The sequence below is a fragment of the Phoxinus phoxinus genome (genome assembly GCF_949152265.1).
Source record: "Phoxinus phoxinus genome assembly, chromosome: 10".
Lineage (NCBI taxonomy): Eukaryota > Metazoa > Chordata > Actinopteri > Cypriniformes > Leuciscidae > Phoxinus > Phoxinus phoxinus.
Window position 1 is genome coordinate 5,252,000 of NC_136885.1, and position 26,833 is coordinate 5,278,832.

The 26,833-nt window shown below is 38.7% G+C and overlaps 1 protein-coding gene and 2 long non-coding RNA genes across 3 annotated transcripts in view; 2 read left to right on the top strand and 1 right to left on the bottom strand.

The window, feature by feature from the left end:
- Positions 1–26,833, bottom strand: part of tgfb2 (transforming growth factor, beta 2) — a 44,398-nt gene that overhangs the window by 9,157 nt on the left and 8,408 nt on the right. The window contains exon 3 of the mRNA XM_079625919.1: positions 3,267–3,430. Coding sequence (XP_079482045.1) covers positions 3,267–3,430 — 164 coding nt within the window. The remainder of the gene's footprint in view (positions 1–3,266; positions 3,431–26,833) is intronic.
- LOC307005600 lies at positions 16,952–18,329 on the top strand. Its single transcript, XR_013799299.1, has 3 exons — positions 16,952–17,071; positions 17,154–17,280; positions 17,358–18,329. It is a non-coding gene; the product is annotated as an uncharacterized lncRNA (long non-coding RNA).
- LOC307005601 lies at positions 19,851–21,379 on the top strand. The gene is made up of 3 exons (XR_013799300.1): positions 19,851–19,974; positions 20,057–20,183; positions 20,261–21,379. It is a non-coding gene; the product is annotated as an uncharacterized lncRNA (long non-coding RNA).

Here is a 26,833-nt window from a genome sequence, read left to right on the forward strand (position 1 = left end):
CCAGTGTAACATTATAAATGCTATTCATGCCCACAATTATTTAAAACACCTCTTCTGTGTTTCATGTTTCATTCCTAAATTAAAAATAGATTTTGATCTTCAAAAATGTCATGCGATATCATTTTCCTGACATTGTGAGAACAGTTTTTTAGAATATTTTAAGTCATGTGACGACTGTCAATGTCACTGATATGCATCAACTAATAATTCCTGATGTCTTTGATGATCCACTAATTACTAATAGTTTAAGAAGACAATTGATATGTATCCCGAAGAAGGCGGTGTAGCCGAAATGCTTATCTACACTTTTTTTTATGATTTAGCCCAGTTAATTAAATGTTATTTACTTCACCTCGCGAGTGCCTTGGAGTATTTCGTCTTCATATTAATTCATGATATTAGAAAAAGATTTGTGGATTGACAGCGTGAATAAAGTATATACTAAGGGAACTTGCATTAAATATCGCTCTCTCCTCTTTCAGTTTGATCTGTTTCACCAGTTCACTTCAGACAACAGTCCATTCTTAAAGGGTAACTCTCGCCAAAATTGAACCTAGGCTCTTTTTGTTAATCTACCCGAGTCAAACTTTCGTGTAAAAGCATAATTAGAATGGAAACGCCACTTTTAAGTTTGACCGTATTTTAGTTTTTGGTCAAAATGCCTTTTGAATGGGAGTGCTAGCATCAAAATCGCTATTTTTAAAAGACTAATGCAGCTCGACACAACATGAAACTGTGCTGGAAGTATCACCAGCGGCTCTACACATGAACTCCATTGAGAACATTGTTGTACACAGAGTTTACTAAAAAGAAAGATTTTGAACAACTCACTGTGTTTCCGTCCGCCGGCATTTTGTCAATCAAAAGTAGTCGATCTCCGAATGCAACGTAATGAACTAACTCCATATGAGGAAATGTCATGAACTTGTAATTCCAATGAAAAGCATGATAACTTAGACACTTAGATCATGGAAACAAGCTTTAGGAGCTTTCCATCTTTACTCTCCTCATGTTACGTTGCATTCGGAGATCGACTACTTTTGACTGAAAAAATTCCAGCCACCGGAAACACTAACTGATAAAGTGAGTCGTACAAAACCTTTCTTTTTAGTAAACTTTGTGAACACAAATAATGTAGTCAATGCTGGAGTTCATGTGTAGAGCCACTGGTGATACTTCCAGCACAGTTTCATGTTTTGAGCCGAATTAGTGTTTTAAAAACAGCGATTTTGATGCTATCATAGAAGTGCCCCATGCACTCCCATTCAAAAGGCATTTTGACTGAAAACGAAATTACGGTCAAACTTAAAAGTGGAGTTTCCATTCTAACTATGCTTTTACACGAAAGTTTAACAATTTAACAATTTTGGCTAGTTACCCTTTAAAGCGAATTTTTCCCTGACTAGGTTGACTGTTTTTGACTCCTATCTTGAACTAGTCAATGTTATATGCAGATGAACTTTATTATTTTGCACTTTATTAAAGTTCACTTTAATTATAATGACCATATTTTCCTGACCAGCTACAACAGGATCATTAACATGAGTAATAAAAATGGAACAGGATCAACCTCTCCCTTCCCTGCAAACTCCTTTTAAAACCTCCCTAACACATTCACCATCTCTGTGTTAGTGGGACAGTGTTTACTGCACCTGTCATGACAGACCTGACACATGAACAGAGAGGAGGGGAGCGAGGTTAAATGGAGAGGCAGGTGGGAGGTGGGGAGCACAGACCTCGACAGCACTGGGATTTTATTTGGCCCTCGAGACCCTCGCAACTCTAAATCACCAAACAGCATTCCACACTCACTTCTCTCCACACACACATAAAACCCCGCTGATCGATGGGCCGGAGCTCTACAGCACCCTTAAGATAAATAAACGAACATACGAGGAAAGAGGAGGAGGAGAAGAGAGGTTAAAAAGTGCATGTGTGGGCGCTTTCACACTGCGTACACAAGCCTGTTTGACGTCAGAGTTGGTTCACTTGGTCGGTGTGAAAACGGTTTTCTGAACTTGAGTGTGTGCTAGTGAAAAGTGTCCTGGGTTACAACTAACTCTGGCATGATTCACAGGCTCATTCATAGCTCAGAAGACTTCTTTATTATGTATTTATCTCTACACTGTAAAAAAAAAAAAAGTTATGAAATGCACTAGCAATTCTGAGTGGCATTTTCAGTGTATTTCCTAGACCTCGTTTAGTAAAAAATTTAAATTAACATACGGCATAAAACAAGAGTTGATTATGGATACTTGTTTCTAAGGAATAAAATATATATTTTCCAAGACTTTTGCAAGACAATAGCAAGTTTTTATCTCACAATTTGGACTTTATCATTCACAACTGCGAGTTTATATCACAGGTTTATATCACAATTCTGAGAAAAAAGTCATAATTGTGAGTTATAAACTCACAATTGACAAATAAAAGTCGTAATTTCCTTATTATTTTATTTTATTCTTTGGTGGAAACAAGCTTCCATAGTTAATATAAATACATGAAGAGTATAGGGCTATAATTTGGATGGCATACTATAGCTCAGATCATTTGGTTTCGAGAGTATTTGATGAGAAATGTTTGAGATCTTATATTGAAATCTCTGAATTTTGAAGTTTTGTTCTCAGGAGGAAAATATGCGAAGCCGGGGAGGCAAGTCTCCATTTGCTCTCCATTCAATCTAATTGCTTTTTATGAAAAACAGTTCAAATATTAATAAGATTAAAAAGGTGAACTGCTATTGACGACATATGATTTGCATCTTTGCATGTCACCTTTATTTAAGCAATATCACATCAGCAAGAGTGCTATATGAATGGGTCAATGACATGATACACATTTTTTTGCTCGCATCTTTTGGCCTTCTGGCATTTAAAAAACAAAACTGCATGCATTTTGTGGAAGAACATTGTTTTTTATTGCGTTTCCAATATTCAAATTTGTATTGCGTTACATCGTAATTTATTTACATTTTTTTGGCTTAAAAGTAAAAAAAAAATTGTTTACATCATATCTGATCTCATAAATTAAGAAATTGTAATAGTTTGGCACAAACTTTGAATAGTGTTTCTTAGAAAAATATTTGAATAATTTATATCTTAATTCTCACGTGTAAAAACCGAAGCCAAAGTTTGCATGCAAGTAATTGTCCAGACAAGATTGTTGTAGTGCTGCTGTCATGACAGTTGTTCAGGGAGTTGAACGAGTGCATGAAGTCAAACGAAATGCAAGAATGATGAAGGGCTGAGGGACAGGAGAGGACTGACCTGGTAAAGCTCAATCCGCTGCTCAGACACACGGGCCTTCGGGTTCTGCAGCCTGAAGATCCTGAGCTCGGCCTTCACCAGGTTTGAAGCGTTTTTCTCCATGGAGCTCACGTCAAACCGTAGCCTCCTGAAGTACGGGTTGTAATGTGTTGGAGAGATGACATCTGGAACAAACACAGTGGGCACCGTTACTGACCAGCTAAGACACGTTCCACATGTACCTGCATGTGTGGAGCTCCAGTATGTACAGCCAGTCCCTTTGCCAGTAGATCTTTTACACCATTGTTTAGTACTAGAGTAGAGTAGTATTGACATATCAACATGAAATCAAAATCGACTTGCCAGGAAAGCAGTTGCAGGAACCTCCCCTTGTGAAAAGAAATGTGCTTTTTTGGAAACAAAATTTGAAGATAATATATTATAAATGAAATAATCGGCCACATAAGGGAGTATACTTTTGTAACTGTTTACTTAAGTAAACTTGGTATTAATGTCAAAATAATAGTTTTACCTTAAAGTACATTTTAATTCATTATGTTTAATACCTTTCTGTCATTCTTTAAAGAAGTACACTTATTTTGATGTTGACTAACATACTACAGCAGATGTACTAAAGTAGTTGATTATAATTTTATCTGTAGTGTGTTATTCAATATTACTTTAAAAGTTAATATGGTCCACTTTAGACAACTCCAAGCAACAACATGTCAACTAACTCTCAAAGTATTAGTAGACTGTTAGTAGAGTGCTAGGTTGGGGTTGGTAGATGTAAAGTGAACTCAGAAACAAAAAAATGGTTAGATTCAGATGCAAATAAGGTTTAAAAGGAATCAAAATAAACAATGTAACAGACACTAGGACACTCCAGGAACAGAACTGATCACGTCAACATGACAGCTAATAGAAGGATAGACCTGACAAACAACACAGGAAACACTGGGGTTTATATACACAGCGTAACAAGGACTAACAAAGGACAGGTGTGAACAATTCAATATTATGGGAAGTAATGAGAGCAACTATGGAAACAAAAGCAAACAGACTAAACACAGGAGATGTGTCCAAATTCACGTACTCATGACCTATTCTATGACGTTGTGTAGTATAAATATTGCAACTAGTGTGTTTAGACTGAAAAAAAAAGTACACTTTAAATACCCGGATTATGCACTTAATTAAGGGAAAAAAGTAAGGAATGTTGGACACTATGTTGGACAAGATAACCATACACAATTTATACACTACATGGTTGAGTACACAGTGCATAAGTACACAGAGTATACGTGCATAGTGTAAAGTGTGTAATTTGGGACACATGGAAGTGAAACACTGGATCAATGGGTACAAGGAAATACACTTCAACATAAGAGTCCTAAACACAAAACAGGGGAAGACAAGAATCATAACAGTTAAATAAGTTGGCATGTACATGCAAAGTTACTTAACTGTCTGTTGGAAAGCATCAAAATAAAGTGTCTGCCGATATTAAGCAGACAGTCTGCTAATACTCTAATGACTGCAAGTTGACATGTAGATTCAAAGTTACTTATAGTTAGTAGAATGTCTAAAGTCGACCATCAAAATAAAGTGTTACAGTTCATTTATTTTAAATGTACTAAATTGCAACTTCATCAATACGAATGTATGATTATAAATATATTTAAATACATAAATACATAACATACAAGTTTCAATAGAAATTACATTAAGGCACTGTATGCATTTTAGTTTACCATAAATGCTTGTCTGTAAGCTTTAACCATATTTTAAAGACAATATAGAAGTAATTACACAGTAGAAATTTATTTTGTAAAGTTGTAAATTAAACGATTATTTGAGAACGTTTTACAAGAAAATACTATTTCACACTTCAAAACTTTGTTTAATTTAACGTGTTACTTGCCATTTCTGTGTAATTATTTGTGACATTTTCAAGCAATTTCTGAGTGAAAATCGTTTCAAAGTAAATCCTACACCGTTATAAAAATGTATAAAATAACAAATAAAGATGTACTTAAGTCCTACTAAAGTGAGTCAAAAAGCACTCTTAAGAACTACTAATAGCATTTAACATACATTTTAACTATAATATCATAAATTTAATTGCATTCATATTCAGTTCATATTCATAAAAGTACAAAAAAGTATACTGAAGTATGCAAAGCTCATGGCACTTGAGGCGTTTAAACTTTGACTGAGCAAAACAAAGTGTTGTAGAGGCGATGCTGCGATGATGTCACTGTTTACGTGCGAGCCCCTGGTGCATGCTGGGTAGTGATGTAGTGCGTACACTCACAGTGTGATGAAACAATGGAGGGACACACCTCTCGGGCCGAGCTGTCACGCGAGGGTCAGCTGGGGTACAGACCCACTCCATATGTTCCCGAGTGAACCCGGTAGCCCAACATTCATGCAGTACTCAAAACCATGTGTGAATGTCATGTGCTTTGACAGGCTCCGTACACACACACACACCGCGTGTGCCGAGAACCATGTGTGCAACAGCGAGATGAGAGCGACACTCGGCACAGTAGCTCAACAAATTAACAAAGACAACCAGAGCCACATGCACAACTGTGTAAGCGAACATCTGAGGGATACGGCAGCAGGCCGGCGTGACGTCGTGTGACACACAGCGATATACTCGGTTTATCCCGTGTGATTCGAGAGGGTTGACCTACCACAACACATAAAACAGCAGCCATGAGCTTAGTATGCCTACAGAGAGAAACCATGTGTGTGCCGCTGTCAGACGGTGTGTGATGAGGCCTGGAGCACTGGACGGACCTGGAGCGCTGCACAGAAGCCAGGATCACACAGGCTCAACGGTTTGTTTAATAAGCCTACGCACATGAGACGGACAGAAGAAAACATTTGGCAGCTGCGGTGACTGTAAGAACAATCAGGGTTTTGAAGGAAAGCCCTGTTGTGATGGTTCCTGCGTTTTATCTCCTATTGCAAAAACGGCAAATGTCAGTTCTCAAATGCTTCAGATCTCAAGCACCAGAAGCCTATAAATCCTTATAAGCATGATCAAATCTATGTAGGAGCCAACTCCCGACTCTTCTCTTGACCAGCTGGACAGAAGGGCCGAGACTAGCGCACTTCTCTGAAGCGTTCTCGCTCCGTCAACAGACAAAGTCACTCTTACAATGAGCCAGCGTAAGGCGCAGTGTTTACATCTCGACTCCGTGAAAGGCTCCGCTGTGCTGGTTCCACACTGGACGCTTTGAGCAGGGTTCACTGGAAACCACAGCGCACGCTCTTCTGAGTTCACACAGCAGTGAGAGCGCACATACGTATAATGATCCTTCTAATCTCTATACACCGCAAGCTTCCTGTCACTCTGCAATCCACTGGGGAATCTGGGCTGACGCAGGGAGAAAACCGCTGATTTACAGAGATTCAGTAGCGGAGACTCTGGAACCGCTGATTTATACCAACGTGACATAAAAATGATTAGTTACAAGTGGAGCCGCTGTGGTCTGAACAAACTCATCAGAGCCACATTAACATACACTGAGAGAATGTATTATAATTACAGTGAAACTCACAGAATAGACATCCAAAAAGTACTGATTATTGCGCATAAACAAAGCAGAACATATAGTGCTACTAGTGGACATGTGGTTTAATCTTTCCTAAGTGCATCCGACATCATACTCTAGAGATGCTACTGACCTAAAGCTTTGGAAATTCAGTGATTAGTTCTTCCTCAAAAGTCAACCAATCAGATTAGAGTATGCCAGATCGAGAATGTGCCTTTGAGTTTTATGTCCAGATGGCCCGTAAACAGACTATGGGCGTGTCATCTGAAATTAAAGGTCATGTGACACACTCAAAAAATATTTAGGCCTCGATGGAAGATTTATGCGTTTGAATTGCATTACACAAACTCAATGTGATGCATATTTATCATAAATTAACGAAAAATCATATCATAGTTTACTATTAACTACTATCAAATAATTATTCAGCTAATAAATTATGAACATGGTTAAAATATGGCTAGCTGTGCATAAGCAATATTATAAAAGGCAAACTACAGCTACAGGTTTTATTTCACTATGAAAAAAAAATCATAGAAAAACAAAAAGCTCACAAAAGCAGATTGACTACATCATAATCAGTTATTAATATTCCGTTGGTTCTCTTCATAGTTTCTTTCTTGACAGCCTGGCCAAAAATGATGTCGGTACAATTTGGCATGTTTCATTGCGCTACCATCACAAATAAAACGATCGACTCCAAGCACAACTACGCAATATGCTTATAAAATCCTTAAGACATTTTTAATAATATTTCAATAAGAGGTGAAAATGTCAATTTTGCTAGGCCAGACATGACTTTTGGCCACTACTGTGTGACCTGACTTTATAGGTACTGTAAAAAGTGAAACTGACACTCTCAGCTGGCCGTATTTTCTGTTTGATCGTGCAAGAATGAAAATATCTCGCAAGGGCTTAATATTCCCATCTAAGGAATTTTACAGGCTTACATAAGCTCGTTGATAGCACCTCGTTACCAAGCATACAATGGTGTAATATAAAATAATGTGACCGTTTTTCAATAAAAAGAGATAACATTGGAAAAGATTAGTCAGATCTGCTTCTGAAATTGAACTGGTTGAACCCGATATAAAGTGCCCACAAAGAGCAATAGCCCTGATTAATGATTCTCTCTCATACACACTCACACACACACACACACACTCTAATAACAGCAAATAGCCTTTTCAAGTTCCTATAAATCACTCATCAGGTTCGCCATTGCACACACTTGGATCTGAAACTCAGGAAGTCTTCGTGGACGAGGAGCACTTGTGATGTGCTCCAAAAAATATGCACAGTGGCTTGATCTCACAAGAGCTGCCTTCCTGAGAGGAAAGACATTACAGAGCTTCACTGTGTTTAGTTATCGAAAAGCGCTTATCTGACGCTTCTGCACAGTTTCCAATATATAAACCTCGACTGAACCCTCGGACGCACATCTGTGAGGACATGACATCATGTTCATTTTAAACAGTGAAACCGTAAGCCCTGCTGGTGAATAAGCTGTGTACCCTGCGTGGAATATACATCTTGAAGGCATTAAGTAGTTAAATAGACACGGAGACTGGATCCCGGTTCCTGATCTGAACGCTCACTGATCAAACACCTGTGCCAGTAAATGCCTCCCAGTGTCCTTCGCTCCCCCGCTGACCCCAGTCCCGCTTCCTGTGTGCTGGACTTCCTCCAGGCTTTAATGACACTGATAGATTAGTGAGCTTGTCTGCTCGATGACACGGCTGTCCGTCCTTCAGTCTCGAAATAACTCCTGTTGCTGAGCGGACAACCTCTCTCTCTCTGGCTGGAAAACGCTGTCAGATGTGTGGTTGACAAGGGAAAGAGTTAGCGATTGAATCATATTACACACACAGCGCTACGCCTCCGCGACACACACTAACACGTGAGCGTATACCTATCTACATTACAGTAAAACGCCCCACTCATCTCCGAGATGTTTCAGGACGTCTGTCACGGGCCTCAATACTGGCCAAAACTCTTGGAGGAAAAGCTATTTGGCCTTGTTAACAACAAATATCGGTCACACTTTATATTAGGTGTCTTTAACTACTATGTATTTACACCAAATAAGTACAATTTACTTATAGTGTTATTGTTGTATTGTTAAACACTTGAGGTTATTGAGGGTTACGGTTAAGGTTAGGGAATGAAATTTGTATTGAAATGTTAGTACATAGTAGTTAAATATACCTAATATAAAGTGGGACCCATTTGATATTTGATATACTGACATTATATATACATTAGAGTGTTAACTATAACTTTGGTGCATTACCCTGAAAAATATTGATAGTTGATATCGGAGCAAAAAATTGGCACAACATTGAGGGTGGACATCAAATTTGAGTAAATTAATTTACTTTTGACCATAATCAAAGTATTTTCAGTGAACAACTTGGGTTCCTCAGGCATGATAGCTATGTGTGGGATTATAATAAATAATAATCACATTGCAATTTAATGACGTACAGGTTGCAAGCAAATCACAACTTGTATGTCTGGACCAACATAATTGATAAAGCATTAATGTCTCTGTAGCTCGACATCTAAAACCTTTTACCTCCACAAATGTCTGTTTCACATACACTGTTTGAATTTAAATAGGCAAATCCTTAAGAGTCGATGATTGGATCATTGTTGCAGATTATTATGCTTCTAGCATGTTATTTGCAATAACATCAAAATAACTAATTTGATTTACATCAAGAGGTGGTCAAGATCTTGTATTGACGATGCAAGAGTCCAGCGCTCTGTCAAGTCTCCTCCAGCACATCACAAAGACTTTCAGTGAATGTAAGGTCTGGAAAAATAACAAATTTGTTCTGTGTTTCACGGTGACCATTAGACTTTTAGCACTAAAATAAATAAAACACACAAAAACATTATTTGCCCAAATCTCAAAAGCCTGTTTAATTTATTTAAACTAAGAGTATATCTTAACTTTAGAAGATTAATTGTATCATATAAACTATAAGCATTTTTAAATGTACTGTATGTCACAATATACACAGCAGAGTATGCTGTCCGTCATAAATCAAAGCACGGTCACGTTGAGCACCATAAGTCAGTTGTCAGAGCTGAAAAAGCGGACACACACTTGACGAGTTGACTGGATTACAAAAGATTGACCATAGCACAGATTCTGCATTGACCGTCTTGTGTAAAACGGCGTCATGTCGTTCCGGACCCATTAGACTTCTGTTCATCATTGACACACAAATTAATACATTTTTATGAAATCTGACACATTTCTGTCCCTCCACCTTGATGTGTAAGATCAACCCTCAATGAGGGGAAGTAATTGCTGACAGAATTTTCATTTTTGGGTGAACTAACCCTTAAAAAACTCAGCAACGTAAATTCTGTCCCATTTACTCACCATCATGTTGAGATCTAAAAGCTACAGCAGGAAATAATATTTTAACTGAATAACAACGTAAATTTGAGTCTGTTTCCCCATACAAAGCTATGTTTGTAGAGGCTTTGGTTACACTTTATTTCGATAGTCCACTTTAGACATTCTACTAACTAGTAACTTTACAACTACATGTCTACTAACTCTCATGAGAGTATTGCTAGAGTATTAGTAGACAGGTAGGGTTCGGGTTAGTAGAATAAGTTGACATGTACATGCAAAGTTACTTATAGTCAGTAGAGTGTCTGTTGAGGAGAGTCACAATAAAGTGTTAGCAGATATTAAGTCTACTAATACTCTATTGACTGCTTGACATGCAGATGCAAAGTTACTTATAGCTAGAATAATATCTAAACTGGACAATCAAAACAAAGTGTTACCATTTTTTCTTTATGAGCGAACTATTCCTTTAAACAGCTGAGCGAGCTTTCCAACACAAAAAGCCTTTTTAGCCTGAAATATTACAAGACAAACACAGACGCTTATGTTTAACACACAGACACACAGAATAGTGTTTATAATTATTTTCAAAGGTATAAGTTTTAGTTACCGTGGAGACTTATGGCACGGCATGTGGCTTCAATAAAACGATGACATTAAGGGCCTTATTTATGGGGATATATTAGTTTTCTCAGTTTTTACAAGCAGTGAATTATAAGGAAAATATTCAAACGTTTGTTCACATTGAAAAGACTTGATCCTGATTTATGAGTTCAAGAAATTGCCGGATGCAACCGTTTGCAACCTCAGAGTCATTTTTACCATTTGAAAATGGAAACTGAGACCAAATACTGGTAGCACTGTGCTAAAACTCCGGGAAGGAGAGCGAGGGGAAGCATTTGACCTACTTTTGAGCATTTCTCACTTCTGTAAGACATGCTCTCGGATTCCCCCGTTCCCTCAGCAGGACGCGCCGCTGCTCTGTGTCCTGTCCTGTGAGGGGAAGAGAGGCTGACCGGAGGCGGAGAGGTGAACCTCACACTGTACGCTGCTGCTGGGATGTGTTGTTCGACAGTAGTACTTCTAGGACTAACTACAGCATTTCAATAACATGACAGTAGTTAAACTCTTTTCAAGACATTGTTGCCTTTCCAATAATGAGCTGCTTTTTCCATTCAGTTGAGCATAGCGTGTTGAAATGCTACATCCCCAGCTAACAAAAAATACGTTTTAACAACATTTAGCTAGATTCCCATTGAGTTATGAAAATGTTATTTCGGAAGGTTCTTTGAGCATCTAATTTTTTAAAAAATGTTTATGTTTTAAAATGTTTTTCTTCACTCTAAAAATTGCTGGGTTATTTTTTAACCCAGTCTGCTGTTGGGTCAATTTGTCGGGTTATTTGCATGTTGTTGGGTAGTTTTCTGTAACCCATAGTGGAAATTACGCACTACCTCACAAACTACCCAGTTTCATAGTTACACACTCTAAAAAATGCTGGGTTGTTTCAACCCAATTTTGGGTCAAAATATGGACAAACCCAAACGTTGGGTTAAAAATGTAATTAACCCAGCGGCTGGGTTTGTCCATATTTGACCCAGAATTGGGTTGAAACAACCCAGCATTTTTAGAGTAGTTACATAACTCATTGCTTGTTTGCCAAACTGTATAAAAGCGGATGATTTCACTCCTGTTCTGAGAGAAAACTTCCATAGATGATTTTCCTGAACAACTTTAAAGTTTGCATTCCCTTGTGTATCCAATAATTAGCCTACTGTAAAGACAAAAACATATTGTACACTCTAAAACATGCTGGGTTGTTTTAACCCAATTTTGGGTCAAATAATGACAAACCCAGCCATTGGGTTAAATTTTTTAACTGCATTTTGGATCCAACGTTTGGGTTTGTCCATATTTGACCCAAAATTGGGTTAAAACAACCAGGCGTTTTTTAATTAATTACATTTACTGTTGTTTTGCTCCACTACATAATTTATATAGATTTTATAAATTATATAAACATTTGCTGCAAGGAAGAAAAAAACAAAATTTATGAGGTCAAATTAACCCAGCTTTTAGTAAATATGAGCGGACATTGGATGGGTTACTTTAACCCAGCATGTGTTCTGTCAAATATTTACCCAGCACTGGGTTTCCTATTGGGTTGTTTTTAGAACATTGTTCTAGAACAGTGTTTAGAGAACATTCTCAAACATTATACAGATTTTACTTTTTAATGTTCTCTGAACATTCTAAAACAAGCAGTAACATTTAAAAATGTTGGACAAATGTCCGACTAAAACGTTTCCCAAAAAACTGTGAAAAAAAGACCAATATATAAATAATGTTTTAAATTGAAAAAAAAAAGAAAAAAGTTTTTACTTATATAATGCAGCCTTGGTGAGCAGAAGAGGCTTCATTGAAAAAACATCTTACTGACCCCAAAAGGAAGTGTGTATGAATTATGTTTTTTTTTCTAGTTTTCTAAAAGTGGTATTTAAAAGTGTAAATTGATCTGTTCAAATGTTCAGATTGGAGAAAATGTAACCCAACGGCTGGGTTTGTCCATATTTGACCCAAATTTGGGTTAAAACAACCCAGAATTTTTTAGAGTGTATAAAAATAAAAAAGCCTACCCCTTTAAATAGCTTTGATATAGCCCACCTCCCCCACATATCTTAAATGGTTTTAGCTGCTTTGTATTGGTAACTTATAGTGAAACTAAACTAACTAATTAGGCTTACTCTAGTTTAGCTTCTTAAATAGTGAATAACTTAGTTTCCAATGCTAAAATCACACAGCCGCAGAATACATGAGTTTTGATTAAAGGACAACATAAAATTCTGTTCAAACTCAGAGACTGGCAACAGCATACTATAACCCAAGCATATACTATGCATTTTCAGGGTTTGGATGACATTTGTGCTGCATGACAGCTAAAGTTGTCTGTTACGTCTTTGACATAAATATGGCAATAAGCAATCCTCTGGCACAATATAATGAAAACTGCCACAATATAGTGGTAATGTACAGTCATAAAGCTAGACGAAACTCCAGTTAAGTGTTTGTGCAGAAGAGAAAGAGAGAGAAAACAAGCCAGATCTTTGGCTGCAGAGGATGAAATCTGTGAGAGCTGCTTTTTAGAAATACAAATGTAATGCATTGAAAAGTAAAGACGTTTAGTATACCTGCATTCCACAAATAAAAAAAATAACTCAACTTGGAAATTGACTTGCGATCTGTTCATGCAGATATTTTTTTTCTCTTCCCGTCTGCTGTTGTATGTACAGGACATTTGGAGAGTCGCTCGACTTGCACCTGTTAGTAAACACTGTTTTTCCGATCTCGAACACTGCGTGGAAGCAGCCAAAGTAGCTTCCAAAAAACTGCTACTGAGAGTCGAAGCCTTGAGAGGCCGAACGGAAGCCAGATTAAGCAGCGAGGGCAGAGGAGTGGGAGTGGGAAGACAAGGGAATGCTGGGAAAGAAATGAAAGACTGGGAAAGAGTGGGAGGGAGAAAAGTGACTGAGAGGGAAAACAGAGAGAGAGAAATAAAGAGAGGGAATTTGAGATGGAAGAGTTCTTCCCTCCGCCCTGACGCTCACCTGCCAATAGCAAATTGAAAACAACTCTGTTCATAATCCCTAGGAACTAAAAATACCCCATACTTTTGAAGGCCCTTCCATGAAGGCTGCTTAGTCCCCACAGGACTCCTTCTGAGCAACCATCCAAAACACACACACACAGAAAAATGATAGACAAAGAGCTGGAAGAATTTATATAGGCACTTTAATCTGAATCCGCAGTGAAAAAAACATAAGCAATCTTTTTTTTTTTAAGAAAGTGTGATTAGTTCTTGTGATTTGATCTTTAGGGGTACAACTGCTTGTCTCTGGGGCAATACACTTAATATGCACCCTTAAGGTGCTATTATGAACTTGTATTGGTAGATAAGAGTAAGTAGTTAATCAGGATAATAGTTATGAGTAATAACTAATTGATAATTAACAACGTTTGATTATGTATGCACACCCAAGGTGTAACGGCCACGCATTACCACCTCGGGTGTGCATTTCAAGTTTTTCAAGAAATGTGTCAGATTTTTGTCCTTAAAATGCTCGTGTTGGACTAATTTCTTTCGCATTAAATCCTAAGCATCCATTGCTAATTCTAAAATGTAATTATAGGGTTAGTAACAGAGGCTTGAGCCACTGATAGCAGACTAAAGCTGTTATTAATGCCATTTTTAGAGCGAGAGAGAGTTAGAGAGAGTTATCAAGCGTGTGTGAATTACCCGAGTCTGTGCATCTCACAACAGTGTTCAGCAGCAGCGTATACCAATAGCGAAACTGTTTTATGATCAAAACTCAGTCGTAATTTCCCCAACAATAAAAACTACAGAGAGACGAACAAATAAACCGTGGACCTCAAAAGCCTGACGATTATATTTGATACTCATGATTTGTCTAAAAATGATGTATGGATAATCAAGTAATTCAGTCCAGTAAGTGTTCATCTTGAAATATTACTGACAAGTAAATCAGAATATTTGTTACCATCCAGGCCTGCTCCACATTTCTGCAGGTTAAAATGTCAAATATGATTACGTGGTATAGAATATTAAGTGGTATAGAATTTTGTGTGAAATTTTTTTATTTGTCTTTCTTTGGAAGCTCAGTATGCATGGAAACGTAACATCTGTCCGTCCTCTACTTTCTAACCTTCCAGAGCATCTCGATCTTCCTTTCTCGCTTCTTTCGAGGCCGTGGACACGTAGAAGGGCCCCAGATTTCATTCCCACACTGTGCTGAGCTCGTGTTAGAGTATTGTATTACATGAGACCTGCGCTCTGCCTGTAAACAGTATAAAAGCGTTGGAAGAGCAGTTGTTATTCTTTCACAATCTCTCTCTCTCTCTCTCTCTCTCTCTCTCTCTCTCTCTCTCATCCTTTACTCAGACTCTTTCTGTCTCACTCCCTTTCACTCTTTCCCTGTTACGCAATGCAGTTTGGCTGTCGCTAACTCCCTAGTAGAAGCAGAAGAGGGTCCAGGTCTTGCGTAAGTACTGAGTCCCCCTTTTTCAACAATAACCCCACTCGAGAATCTCACCGAGAGATGTTTAGCGGACCAAAATCAAATCTCTCTAGGCAGCTATGAGGAAACCGAGGGTTTTATGATCAGGATGTTCTGTATAAACACACAGGCGGTAAATCTGCACTCGGTCTAACTCCTAATGCTCCGATCCAACTTGGTACATTTCTCCCCAAGCTTTCATAATATCAACAGCTCGCACTCACATCTGAGGGGAACCCAAAGAAATGTGCAAAAGTAGACGTTCATAAATAAATAGCTGGTGGATAATCTCACTCAGCCAGACCACTGACTAAATTGCTAAAATGTCTGGTCCACATCGCAGCCCATTCTGGTAAAGAACCGCCCATATAGACCAGAAAGGACTGACTGACAAGTAAAAGTTTTTTTTTTTTTTTTTTTTTTTTTTTTTTTTTTTTTAGCTTCCATTTAGAGGTGCATTTATGTTATGTTAGAAAAAGATTATACCACAATAATAGGTCGGTGAGTGGAGAAAAAAAAAACTCATATTCAAGAGTCTGGGGTCAGTAAGGATCAATTAAATTGATCAATAGCAACAGATATAATGTTACAAAATATTTATTTTTCAAATAAATGTTGACCTTATGAGCTTTCTATTCATCAAAGAATCCTGAAAAAAATTATCACAATTTCAACACAAATATGACACAGCACAACTGATTTCAACATTGATAATAATCAGAAATGTTTCTTGAGCAGCAAATCAACATATTAGAAATGTCCCTGTATTTCTGTTCTAATAAATGGAGCCTTGGTGAGCAGTAGATACTTCAAATACATTAAACTTAAAATAATAGGTCAGAAAACACATTTTCTGCTAGTCTAAAAGATAAGAACCAATGGCCCGGTTTCACAGACATGGGTCACACTGCAAAAAATACTTTCTTAATTAGTATTTTTGTTTTGTTTCCAGTCCAAATATCTAAAAATTCTTAAACCAAGAAGCGTTTACTAGAGAAGTAAAATGACATAAGAAATTCTATTTTGTTTTAAGATAAAAATAAAGTAATTTAAGTAATTTTTGCTTAAAACGAGCAAAATTATCTGCCAATGGGGTAAGCAAAAAATTCTTGGTTTCCATTTGAATTAAGATTTTTTTTCTTGTTTTCCATTTGAATTAAGATTTTTTTGCTTACCCCATTGGCAGATCATTTTGCTTGTTTTAAGCAAAAATTACTTAAATTACTTTATTTTTATCTTAAAACAAAATAGAATTTCTTATGTCATTTTACTTCTCTAGTAAATGCTTCTTGATTTAATAATTTTTAGATATTTGGACTGGAAACAAAACAAAAATACTAAGTAAGAAAAGCATTTTTTGCAGTGCAGATTAAGCCAGGATTAGGCCTTAGTTCAGTTAGGACATTTAAATGGCTTTTTAAAATATGCCTTAGTAAAAGAAAAGAAAAACATTACTGGTTGCATCTTGAGACAAAACAATGGCAGTGCAAGTTGCTTTCAGTTAAACCAGCTCAAACATGCATTTTAGTCTGGGACTAACTTAAACCTTGTCTGTGAAACCTGCCGATTATTTCATTGACAACTCGCAAAGCGGAATAGGCACATCTTCTGTGAACATCTAGTTTACTTGCTACTGTAGCAGTATTAATTAATACGTAATGTGTATCTGGCGTACTTTTGGCCAATCCTCATGTGAGGCTCCATCCTATAAATATCGCGAGTAGTCCTTCTAACGCGTTCTCTTGCTCGTCAGTGACGGAAGTTGTGTTGTGCTTCCGGGTCGCTCTCTCCGGTGCTCTGCTGTGCTGACAGGTAGGGTAGTGGCTTCGTTGTCTCCACACCAATATATTGTTCTTATCTGCAGTGATGGTTATTATGTGTTGGACGCTCATAGATCTCCGTTTCGGGGCCCAGTTTTCCATCTCGTCAGTCAGCACATTCAATAAACGCTACTGCATTATCGGTGACGTCGGCACGCGTCGAGCTGTCTCCCTCGGGTGTAAATGAATGCTGCTTGATCGGTATGTATGCCATGATGTGTGATTATTCCTTTCATTTTTAATTAGGGTTAATGGTAATATTTGTGTGTAAACAACAGGAATGAGGCCGGTGTAACTGGAGATCGTCGCCAGCAACACTGTTGATTCGCTAGCTGCTGTTTTGCCTTCACGGCTGTTTTGCAGACACTGTTTTGCTTATACGACTGTGTTGCAGACACTGTTTTGCTTTCACGGCTGTTTTGACCTGTACGGCTGTCTTTCCTGGACTGTTGGTTCCCCTGAACTACTGTTTGCATTATATTTATATTGTACCAGCAATTGGAGCATATTGCTGTGCGCTCGTCTTGCCATTTAATACTAAACGTTACGGGGCCATTACGCCTGCATGGCCAACAGTATGTGTCATTTGTTTCATGTGGGCTATTGTTTTTATGATGTCTGAATATAGCTCAAGGGGTTGGGGCTTTATATTATAATTTTGCTGATTATGAAGTTTGTTTTCTTGTTGTTTGTTCATTCCAATTTGGATTAATAAGTGTATTTATATTTTGTTTTATTCCTTCTTTTCTTTTCGGATTACTGGATTTATATATCTTTAGATATATATAGTTTTCTTTATACTGCCCTTTTATAACCATTGCTGGTTTTGGCAGTCATTGTCTGTACTTTCTGATAAGTGTTCCTTTCATTTAAAGATTTAGATTTTCTGTATTTTCTATTCTTTTTGGTGAATCCTTGTTAAAGGAGTGTGTGTGTGCTTGTTTCATTCTTCTTTGTTTGTTACAGTGACTGAGAGCCGATGGTGGTGTTGGTGTCTGGGTGGTAGTGTCCCCTTCCGGTGTGCTGTTGACTTTCTCATCATCTTTTGTGTTCACTGTGGTGTGGTTGTGTGTTTACTGGGGAACTTTCCCTGGGATTTCTTACTGCCTCTGACTCCTTTCTCCTCCATCGGTAAGCCTCAGCATTTATACGTTTGTTATTTTGTTTTGTTTTTTTCTGTGTTCTCTTCCCCGAGAGATGGTTTTACAGTGTTTTAAATCATTGAAATAAAAGTAGTTTCTTCAAATTTGAACCCGTCTTTGGCTGTATTGTATGTGTACCTGTGTGTCCTTAATTGTATTAATATAATTCCAATAAGGGAGTAAAATCATTCCCTGGGTGAAATTCCCAGGGTGGCGTAGTCGGTGTTTTGTCTGTTCATATCTCGAATGCCACAATCTGGCGTAGTCGGCAGGGTACAATTTAACGCCAAGACGTGTTCAATTTTGTTGTTTGTTGTCTTTCTCGCTCTTTTTTTTTTGTGTGTTTTTTTGTGTTATAGGCAAAACAGCAGCTGGCTTTCTTCCTCCGCCCTTCCTATCTCCTAACGGTAGAGTTCCCCTTTGTTGGGTAGGGTTTCCCTTTGTTGGGTAGGGTAAGTATGGAGGGAGAGGTACAGGAGTTGAGCGACTTAATTGAGCAGTCAAGAGCCGATAATGAGAGGCTGCGCCAGGAACAGGCTGCGGCCGTCCCTGGACCTAGTTTCGCACCCTCTAATGCGTTACCCGGTTGTAGGGTTGTCAGGTCCCCATCTTGTCAAATGGTTGGGTGGATTTTAATTTCGTGTTGACCAACAGTAGCGGAATGGTATCTATTGTTACAGAGTGTAATTTTAATGTTTGTCGAGCTCATGCACGTTTAGGGAGTGACCAGTTCGAGTCTTAAAAATATGGCCCGCTGAGGGTTCTGTTTTTACTTGTATCATGTTTGAGGACTCGTGTATCACTTGTTTCTCATCATTTAGCCGTCACGTTAAGAGGACTTGTGTATCACTTGTTTCTCGTCATTTAGCCGCCATGTTTGAGGACTCTTGCATCACTTGTTTCTCGTCATTTAACCGCCATGTTTGAGGACTCGTGTATCACCTTGTTTCTCGTCATTTAGCCGCCATGTTTGAGGACTCGTGCATCACTTGTTTCTCGTCATTTAACCGCCATGTTTGAGGACTCGTGTATCACCTGTTTCTCGTTATTTAACCGCCATGTTTGAGGACTCGTGCATCACTTGTTTCTCGTCATTTAGCCGCCATGTTTGAGGACTCGTGTATCACTTGTTTCTCGTCATTTAGCCGCCATGTTTGAGGACTCGTGTATCACTTGTTTCTCGTCATTTAGCCGCCATGTTTGAGGACTCGTGTATCACTTGTTTCTCGTCATTTAGCCGCCATGTTTGAGGACTCGTGTATCACTTGTTTCTCGTCATTTAGCCGCCATGTTTGAGGACTCGTGTATCACCTGTTTCTCGTTATTTAGCCGCCATGGTAAGAGGACTTGGGCATCACTTGTTTCTCGTCGAGTAGCCGTAAAGGCAGAGGACCTGTAACAAGTGCCTTACTCGTGTTTTAATCATGTTGGAGGACTTGTGTGTCGCTTGTTCTCGTAAATGGTTTTAGGTGCGTGACTTCTGTGTCTACTGTTGTGCTGCCCTCTTTAGGCCCTGGAAGTGAGTAGCAAGAGTTGCTTATCGTCGGGGCGCCGATACAAAAAGCTGGGGTAGATTGTAGCAGTATTAATTAATACGTAATGTGTATCTGGCGTACTTTTGGCCAATCCTCATGTGAGGCTCCATCCTATAAATATCGCGAGTAGTCCTTCTAACGCGTTCTCTTGCTCGTCAGTGACGGAAGTTGTGTTGTGCTTCCGGGTCGCTCTCTCCGGTGCTCTGCTGTGCTGACAGGTAGGGTAGTGGCTTCGTTGTCTCCACACCAATATATTGTTCTTATCTGCAGTGATGGTTATTATGTGTTGGACGCTCATAGATCTCCGTTTCGGGGCCCAGTTTTCCATCTCGTCAGTCAGCACATTCAATAAACGCTACTGCATTATCGGTGACGTCGGCACGCGTCGAGCTGTCTCCCTCGGGTGTAAATGAATGCTGCTTGATCGGTATGTATGCCATGATGTGTGATTATTCCTTTCATTTTTAATTAGGGTTAATGGTAATATTTGTGTGTAAACAACAGGAATGAGGCCGGTGTAACTGGAGATCGTCGCCAGCAACACTGTTGATTCGCTAGCTGCTGTTTTGCCTTCACGGCTGTTTTGCAGACACTGTTTTGCTTATACGACTGTGTTGCAGACACTGTTTTGCTTTCACGGCTGTTTTGACCTGTACGGCTGTCTTTCCTGGACTGTTGGTTCCCCTGAACTACTGTTTGCATTATATTTATATTGTACCAGCAATTGGAGCATATTGCTGTGCGCTCGTCTTGCCATTTAATACTAAACGTTACGGGGCCATTACGCCTGCATGGCCAACAGTATGTGTCATTTGTTTCATGTGGGCTATTGTTTTTATGATGTCTGAATATAGCTCAAGGGGTTGGGGCTTTATATTATAATTTTGCTGATTATGAAGTTTGTTTTCTTGTTGTTTGTTCATTCCAATTTGGATTAATAAGTGTATTTATATTTTGTTTTATTCCTTCTTTTCTTTTCGGATTACTGGATTTATATATCTTTAGATATATATAGTTTTCTTTATACTGCCCTTTTATAACCATTGCTGGTTTTGGCAGTCATTGTCTGTACTTTCTGATAAGTGTTCCTTTCATTTAAAGATTTAGATTTTCTGTATTTTCTATTCTTTTTGGTGAATCCTTGTTAAAGGAGTGTGTGTGTGCTTGTTTCATTCTTCTTTGTTTGTTACAGTGACTGAGAGCCGATGGTGGTGTTGGTGTCTGGGTGGTAGTGTCCCCTTCCGGTGTGCTGTTGACTTTCTCATCATCTTTTGTGTTCACTGTGGTGTGGTTGTGTGTTTACTGGGGAACTTTCCCTGGGATTTCTTACTGCCTCTGACTCCTTTCTCCTCCATCGGTAAGCCTCAGCATTTATACGTTTGTTATTTTGTTTTGTTTTTTTCTGTGTTCTCTTCCCCGAGAGATGGTTTTACAGTGTTTTAAATCATTGAAATAAAAGTAGTTTCTTCAAATTTGAACCCGTCTTTGGCTGTATTGTATGTGTACCTGTGTGTCCTTAATTGTATTAATATAATTCCAATAAGGGAGTAAAATCATTCCCTGGGTGAAATTCCCAGGGTGGCGTAGTCGGTGTTTTGTCTGTTCATATCTCGAATGCCACACTACTAAGACAAAACTGGTTGTATCAACCTGTTACCCTGTACACAACTGTTTCCAGGCAGTGTGATTGAAAACATTCTACTCTTGGAAGTTGCCTGAACTCCACGATTAGAACGATTAAAGCTTGCCAGTACAATAAAATGCTTTCCAGTTTTGTGTGCAATATATGTTTGTGGGAATGGAATCAAAGCTGGTGGACATGCCCTGGTAACACTTTATTTCGACGGTCCACTTTAGACATTCTACTAACTAAAAGTAACTTTAACTTTAAGTAAAACTAACTCTCATTATTAATAGATGGTTAGTAAGTTGCCATGTTGCAAAGTTACTTATAGTCCGTAGAGTGACTTGCTGGGGAGCCTCAAAATAAAGAGTCTACTAATACTTTAATGCGAGTTAATTGACATGTAGGTGCAAAGTTACTTATAGTTAGTCAAACGTCTAAAGTAAACCATCAAAATAAAGTGTTCTCCATGCTCTGATTAAGATCAAACTCTTTGGTATCCATCAATATCACTCAAATCGTCTGGATAGAAACAGCCACACAGTATTAATAGACTGTTAGGGTTCGGGTTAGTAGAATAAATTGATGTAGTTGCAAAGTTACTTATAGTCTGTAGTAGGGATGCAACAATACAGTTAGCCTACGGTTCAATACATACCTCGGTTTTTTAACACGGTTTTCGGTTCGGTTCGGTTCTGATGGCTTGACACATGAGTTTTTATTTTTATTTTTTATTCTATGCTTAGGCAATAGGAACAGTAAGAGGTTAAGGAGAAAAAAATAAAAACGATTTATTGCAATACTCCTTTATTTTACTTAAAAGCCAAGAAAAGTACACTAGTTCCTGTATTGTATAATATAAAATTAACACTGAAATCTCAGTGGAGTACAGGTTTGGTACAGGTGGAGTACAGGTTTGGAGTACAGCGCTTTTCATTTCTCAATTCGACATGTAGTGAACAGTTACAGTGAGGTAACTCACGGTTGCCCGCGAGGTCCAACCATCTGTGGTCAGAGCAAGGCTCTGTGCTTTAGCCAATTCGTACACAATACTGTTGCGTGTCTTTTCATAGAGTTCGGGAATTATCTCGGTGCTGAAAAAAGTGCGAGACGGTAGTCTGTAACACGGTTCGAGCGCTTTTATAACATGACAAAAGCCCGCATCTCCAACCACTGAAAACGGCTTCAAATCTTTAGCAATGAACACCCCCACTGCCTTTGTTATTTTTATGTGTCTCTCGGAACCAGTTGGGTATGTATGCTGGAAGGATTCAGCGAGGGACTGTTGTTTTTTGGAGGACGTTATTACCTTCTCTGCTACCCTGCCTTCAGACAGTGATATTGCTGGGTGATGGCGCCGCAGATGTGCAGTCATGTTGGAAGTGTTTCCGTTTGAGTAGGCTATACGTGTAAAACAATGTTTGCACACAGTAATTTTTTTGTTTACCGTTTTTTCTTCCTCTGCATTATACTCAACGGCAAAACCGGAATGTCCCCACACCGCGGATTTGAAAGACGCCGGTGCTTCCTCGTACTGTAGCCTCACTTCACCGCCGCTGTGTTAAACATGTTAAAGTGTGGAATGATCATGGGAATGATGGAAGGTTAAGCGCCCCCTAACTTTAGAGCATAGTGATTGAATAAGTGAAACGTAAAACCGAAATTCACAAGCGCGTATTGAACCGTGGATGTCGTACCGAACGGTTCAATATTATATTGAGAATTGTGGCATCCCTAGTCTGTAGAGTGTCTGTTGAAGGGCATCACAATAAAGTGTTAAGCCCGGGACACACCAAACCGACGCCAAAAAACTAGCGCTGATGAAAGCCGACTGTGTCGGCTCGCGTCGCCTGCGTTGGGGTAAAAAGCTGCACTTGAACACACCGAGAGAACTACAGCCGACTGTCAGCTAGAATGCGCGTTCTGTGCCTGTGTGTAAATGAGACAACTGTCTATTTCTGCAGATATAATCGTCTATATTATTCCTCATTCAAAAAGGGAAACCGACGCTGCAGATACACAAACCATGAACAAAGCAGTGCGTGCTAATACCGTTTTGAATATCAATCCTACTACACGCTTTCTTTATTCCACTCCGCTCATGTTAATATTTAACTATTCGCCAAGGAACATGACGTACTAGAACAGCCTTCTATCTGTACCGTTTCGACTTCTTTGCTCGCTATTTTACTATTATTCTCGTGCACTGACTCATTCACTAAGCTGAACAGCCAATCAGAGTTCTCTCTCTCACGACGGCCCGACACCGATTCAACATGTTGAATCGGCCGGAAAAAAAAGCAGACGAGAACCAATTTCAGCCGTCTGTGCGAAACACACTGAGAACATTTAATCGACCAACGCACAAAAACTGCCCGACGGCTGACCGTTGGCTTGGTGTGTCCCGGGCTTTAGAAGATAAAGGGATAGTTCACTTTGAAATTAAATTTTGGTATGTTTTAGCTTACCTGAAGTGCATCCAAGATGTAGGTGTCTTTGTCTCCGCAGTAGTTTCAATTTTGATATTTTTAGTTCAAACCATTCTTGTCTGTCAGTCATATAATGCAGGTATAGGTACTGTCTCCAAAAGCATGCAGAGAAAAGTCCAAATTAAAAAATTCCCCATCATAAGTGCACATTGATGGCCTAAGACACGAAACAAGCGGTTTGTGTGATAAAACGAACAGTATTTATATCGTTTTTATCTCTTTTACACAACCATGTCCAAGTGATCTGTTTACACCGGATTTCTTCCCCGGAAACTAATCTAACCGCCTTCGTTGGACGTTGCATTTTTAAACTCAGCAGAAACGCGTGTGATTGGCTGTACGGCTCAACGTATGCCTTTGATTGACCTGAACAATGAAGCGAGTCGTGTGTCAAGATAGAAGGCTTACAAATTGGGAATAAGTGAAAACTCAACACTCCCGGATGAGTTCGCGCGAGCTTAGGCCATCAATGTGCACTTACGATGGGGAATTTTTTAATTTGGACTTTTCTCTGCATGCTATTAGAGACAGTGCCTATATACCTGCATTATATGACTGACAGACAAGAACGGTTTGACCAAAAAATATCAAAATTTAAACTACTGCGGAGACAAAGACACCTACATCTTGGATGCACTTCAGGTAAGCTAAAACATACCAACATTTAATTTCAAAGTGAACTATCCCTTTAAACAGACAGTCTCTAATGAGAGTTAGTTGACATGTAGTTGCAAAGTTACTAATAGTCTACAGTGGACCATCGAAATAAAGTGTTACCCATGCTCTGATTGGCTGGCTGTACGATGTCATGCACGTTTTCTCCCTGCAGGTTGCTCCTTTTGTACCCATCAATATCCCTAAAAAACCCCAGTCACGCTGGCCCAGAAGAGCTGATGTGAGTGTTTGTGACAGGCAGCGCAGTGGAGGTTCAAGCGCCGCCCTTGGCCCACTCGCTCTGGTGTGTTGGGTTGTTTTTGGGATGGCCTGTCCGCACGCCTGTGTTTATTTACAGAGGGAGAGGCGCTGGGAGATCTCTCAGAGTCACTAAACATAATCCGTCATGCACACGCACCGGCCTCTTCTGGAACATACACAAATGCTGACACACTTCTTACACCCATGCACTCCAAACACACTCGAGAACAACTTCAACTTTCTAAACAAGCAGTACTACACACGCACAGAGGATCCTGTATTCACACAGAGGAAATTATTGAATGTCACAGCTAATGGTCAAAAAGGTGATGGTTTCTAAAATAAGTGTGTTAGGTTTCACATGATAAGATCTGCAGATCATTTAGCTACTGTTTCATTTCTCATCTATCTATGATTCATTTAGTATCAACCTGTGAGCGTGTTTATACAGCAGGGCAGATATTCTCTGGACCATTTCGTTATTTGGGTAAAATTAGCTCAGCTCGGTTTGCCATGTGTAACAAATTAGTTCGTACACCCTGTAATTTTCTCAGAGATAAAAGAGGAACTTCTGTCTACAACTGTGTTAAAAGGCACAAATTATTTTGCTCTTAAACTAACAAAACGGCTGACCTCAGACGAGCAGAAATAGCAACAAAAGCAATCCTGTTTCGATGCGGGTTTAAATTTAGGGTGTTTGCGAACCTTTTCATGACTGAATGTTTGCTTAGAGACAAAACCTCACTGTCACAGAGGCTTGGGCAACACTTCATAAGAACTTCATCAATGCACATTAAGCAGTGATTTGTTGAGAGTTATATAATGCACTAAATGTACATTCTGATGAAGTAATGAAAACTTGATTCATACATTTCCACAAACATTCCTTCATTTGGTTGTATAAGAACGACTGATATGTAGAGCAAAGTGCTTGTTAATGATATATTAGTGCAAATGAGCGTAACTGAGTTGAGTATGATCTGGATCCTTTGGCATTCATTTTACCCACAGGGTAGAAAGTGAGCCGGCTGGCACTGACTGCAGCCATTCTTCATTTTGAGGAACATTTAGATGTATTTAGTATGTGTAATGTACAGGAGACAACGTATATTTACTCTGTGAACTACACTGTTACAGGTATCTTGATAGTTCAGTACATTATTCCTCTGAGGCTGAATTTTTGTCCGGAAAGTGATTAAATAAACACAAATCAAATATTGTACAAACTCCTGTAATGATTAATGGTCTATAATAAATCATATGAAGCTGTCTATATGAAAACTGGAACGTTTTTATCTACGGTTAATGTGCTGAACAATCATTAAAAGAGTGTAGGAGCTCAAAATATTTCATTTCTACGATGCCAAATACTGATACAAACTAAAGCAATGATCAAGTCAATCTAAAACTGCAAAGCTCAATTTAGCTAATTCCTTTTATGAAAATGTTGTGAGCTATATTGCAAATAATTGGGATCATGAATGATATTTCCATGCAGCTAACAAAAATATTTTCTAAGAATGTTTTGCCAAAGTTCACATTGAGTTCCTAAAATGATATTTTTGAACATTAAACGTCCAGCATTTTAAACACTTTTTTTCTTGGTTGTGCGAATGTTTAGGGAATATTATATTTATCATTTTGCAAACATTATGGAAATGTTGCTGAATGTTCAGAGAACATTTAAAAGTAACTGTATAACATAAAAAAACAAACAAAGAACATTGGTAACACCATTTCGAGTCCATTCCACTAACTATAAGTAACTTTGCAACTCCATGTCAACTAACTCTCATTATAAGTAGACTGTCTGCTTAATATCTGATAACTCTTTTATTTTAATGGTCATCAACTGACATTCTACTGACTATATGTTACTTTACAACTACATGTCAATTTATTCTACATACTCGAACCGTAAAGGCCCGTTCACACCTTGGATGGTAACGAAAAATATTAGATTGTTCTAAATATGTAAGGGTTAATGCCCTTCGAGGTGTCCATTGTCAGGTATTAATGGACGACGGCGAGGCGTTAACCGGTTGCCTC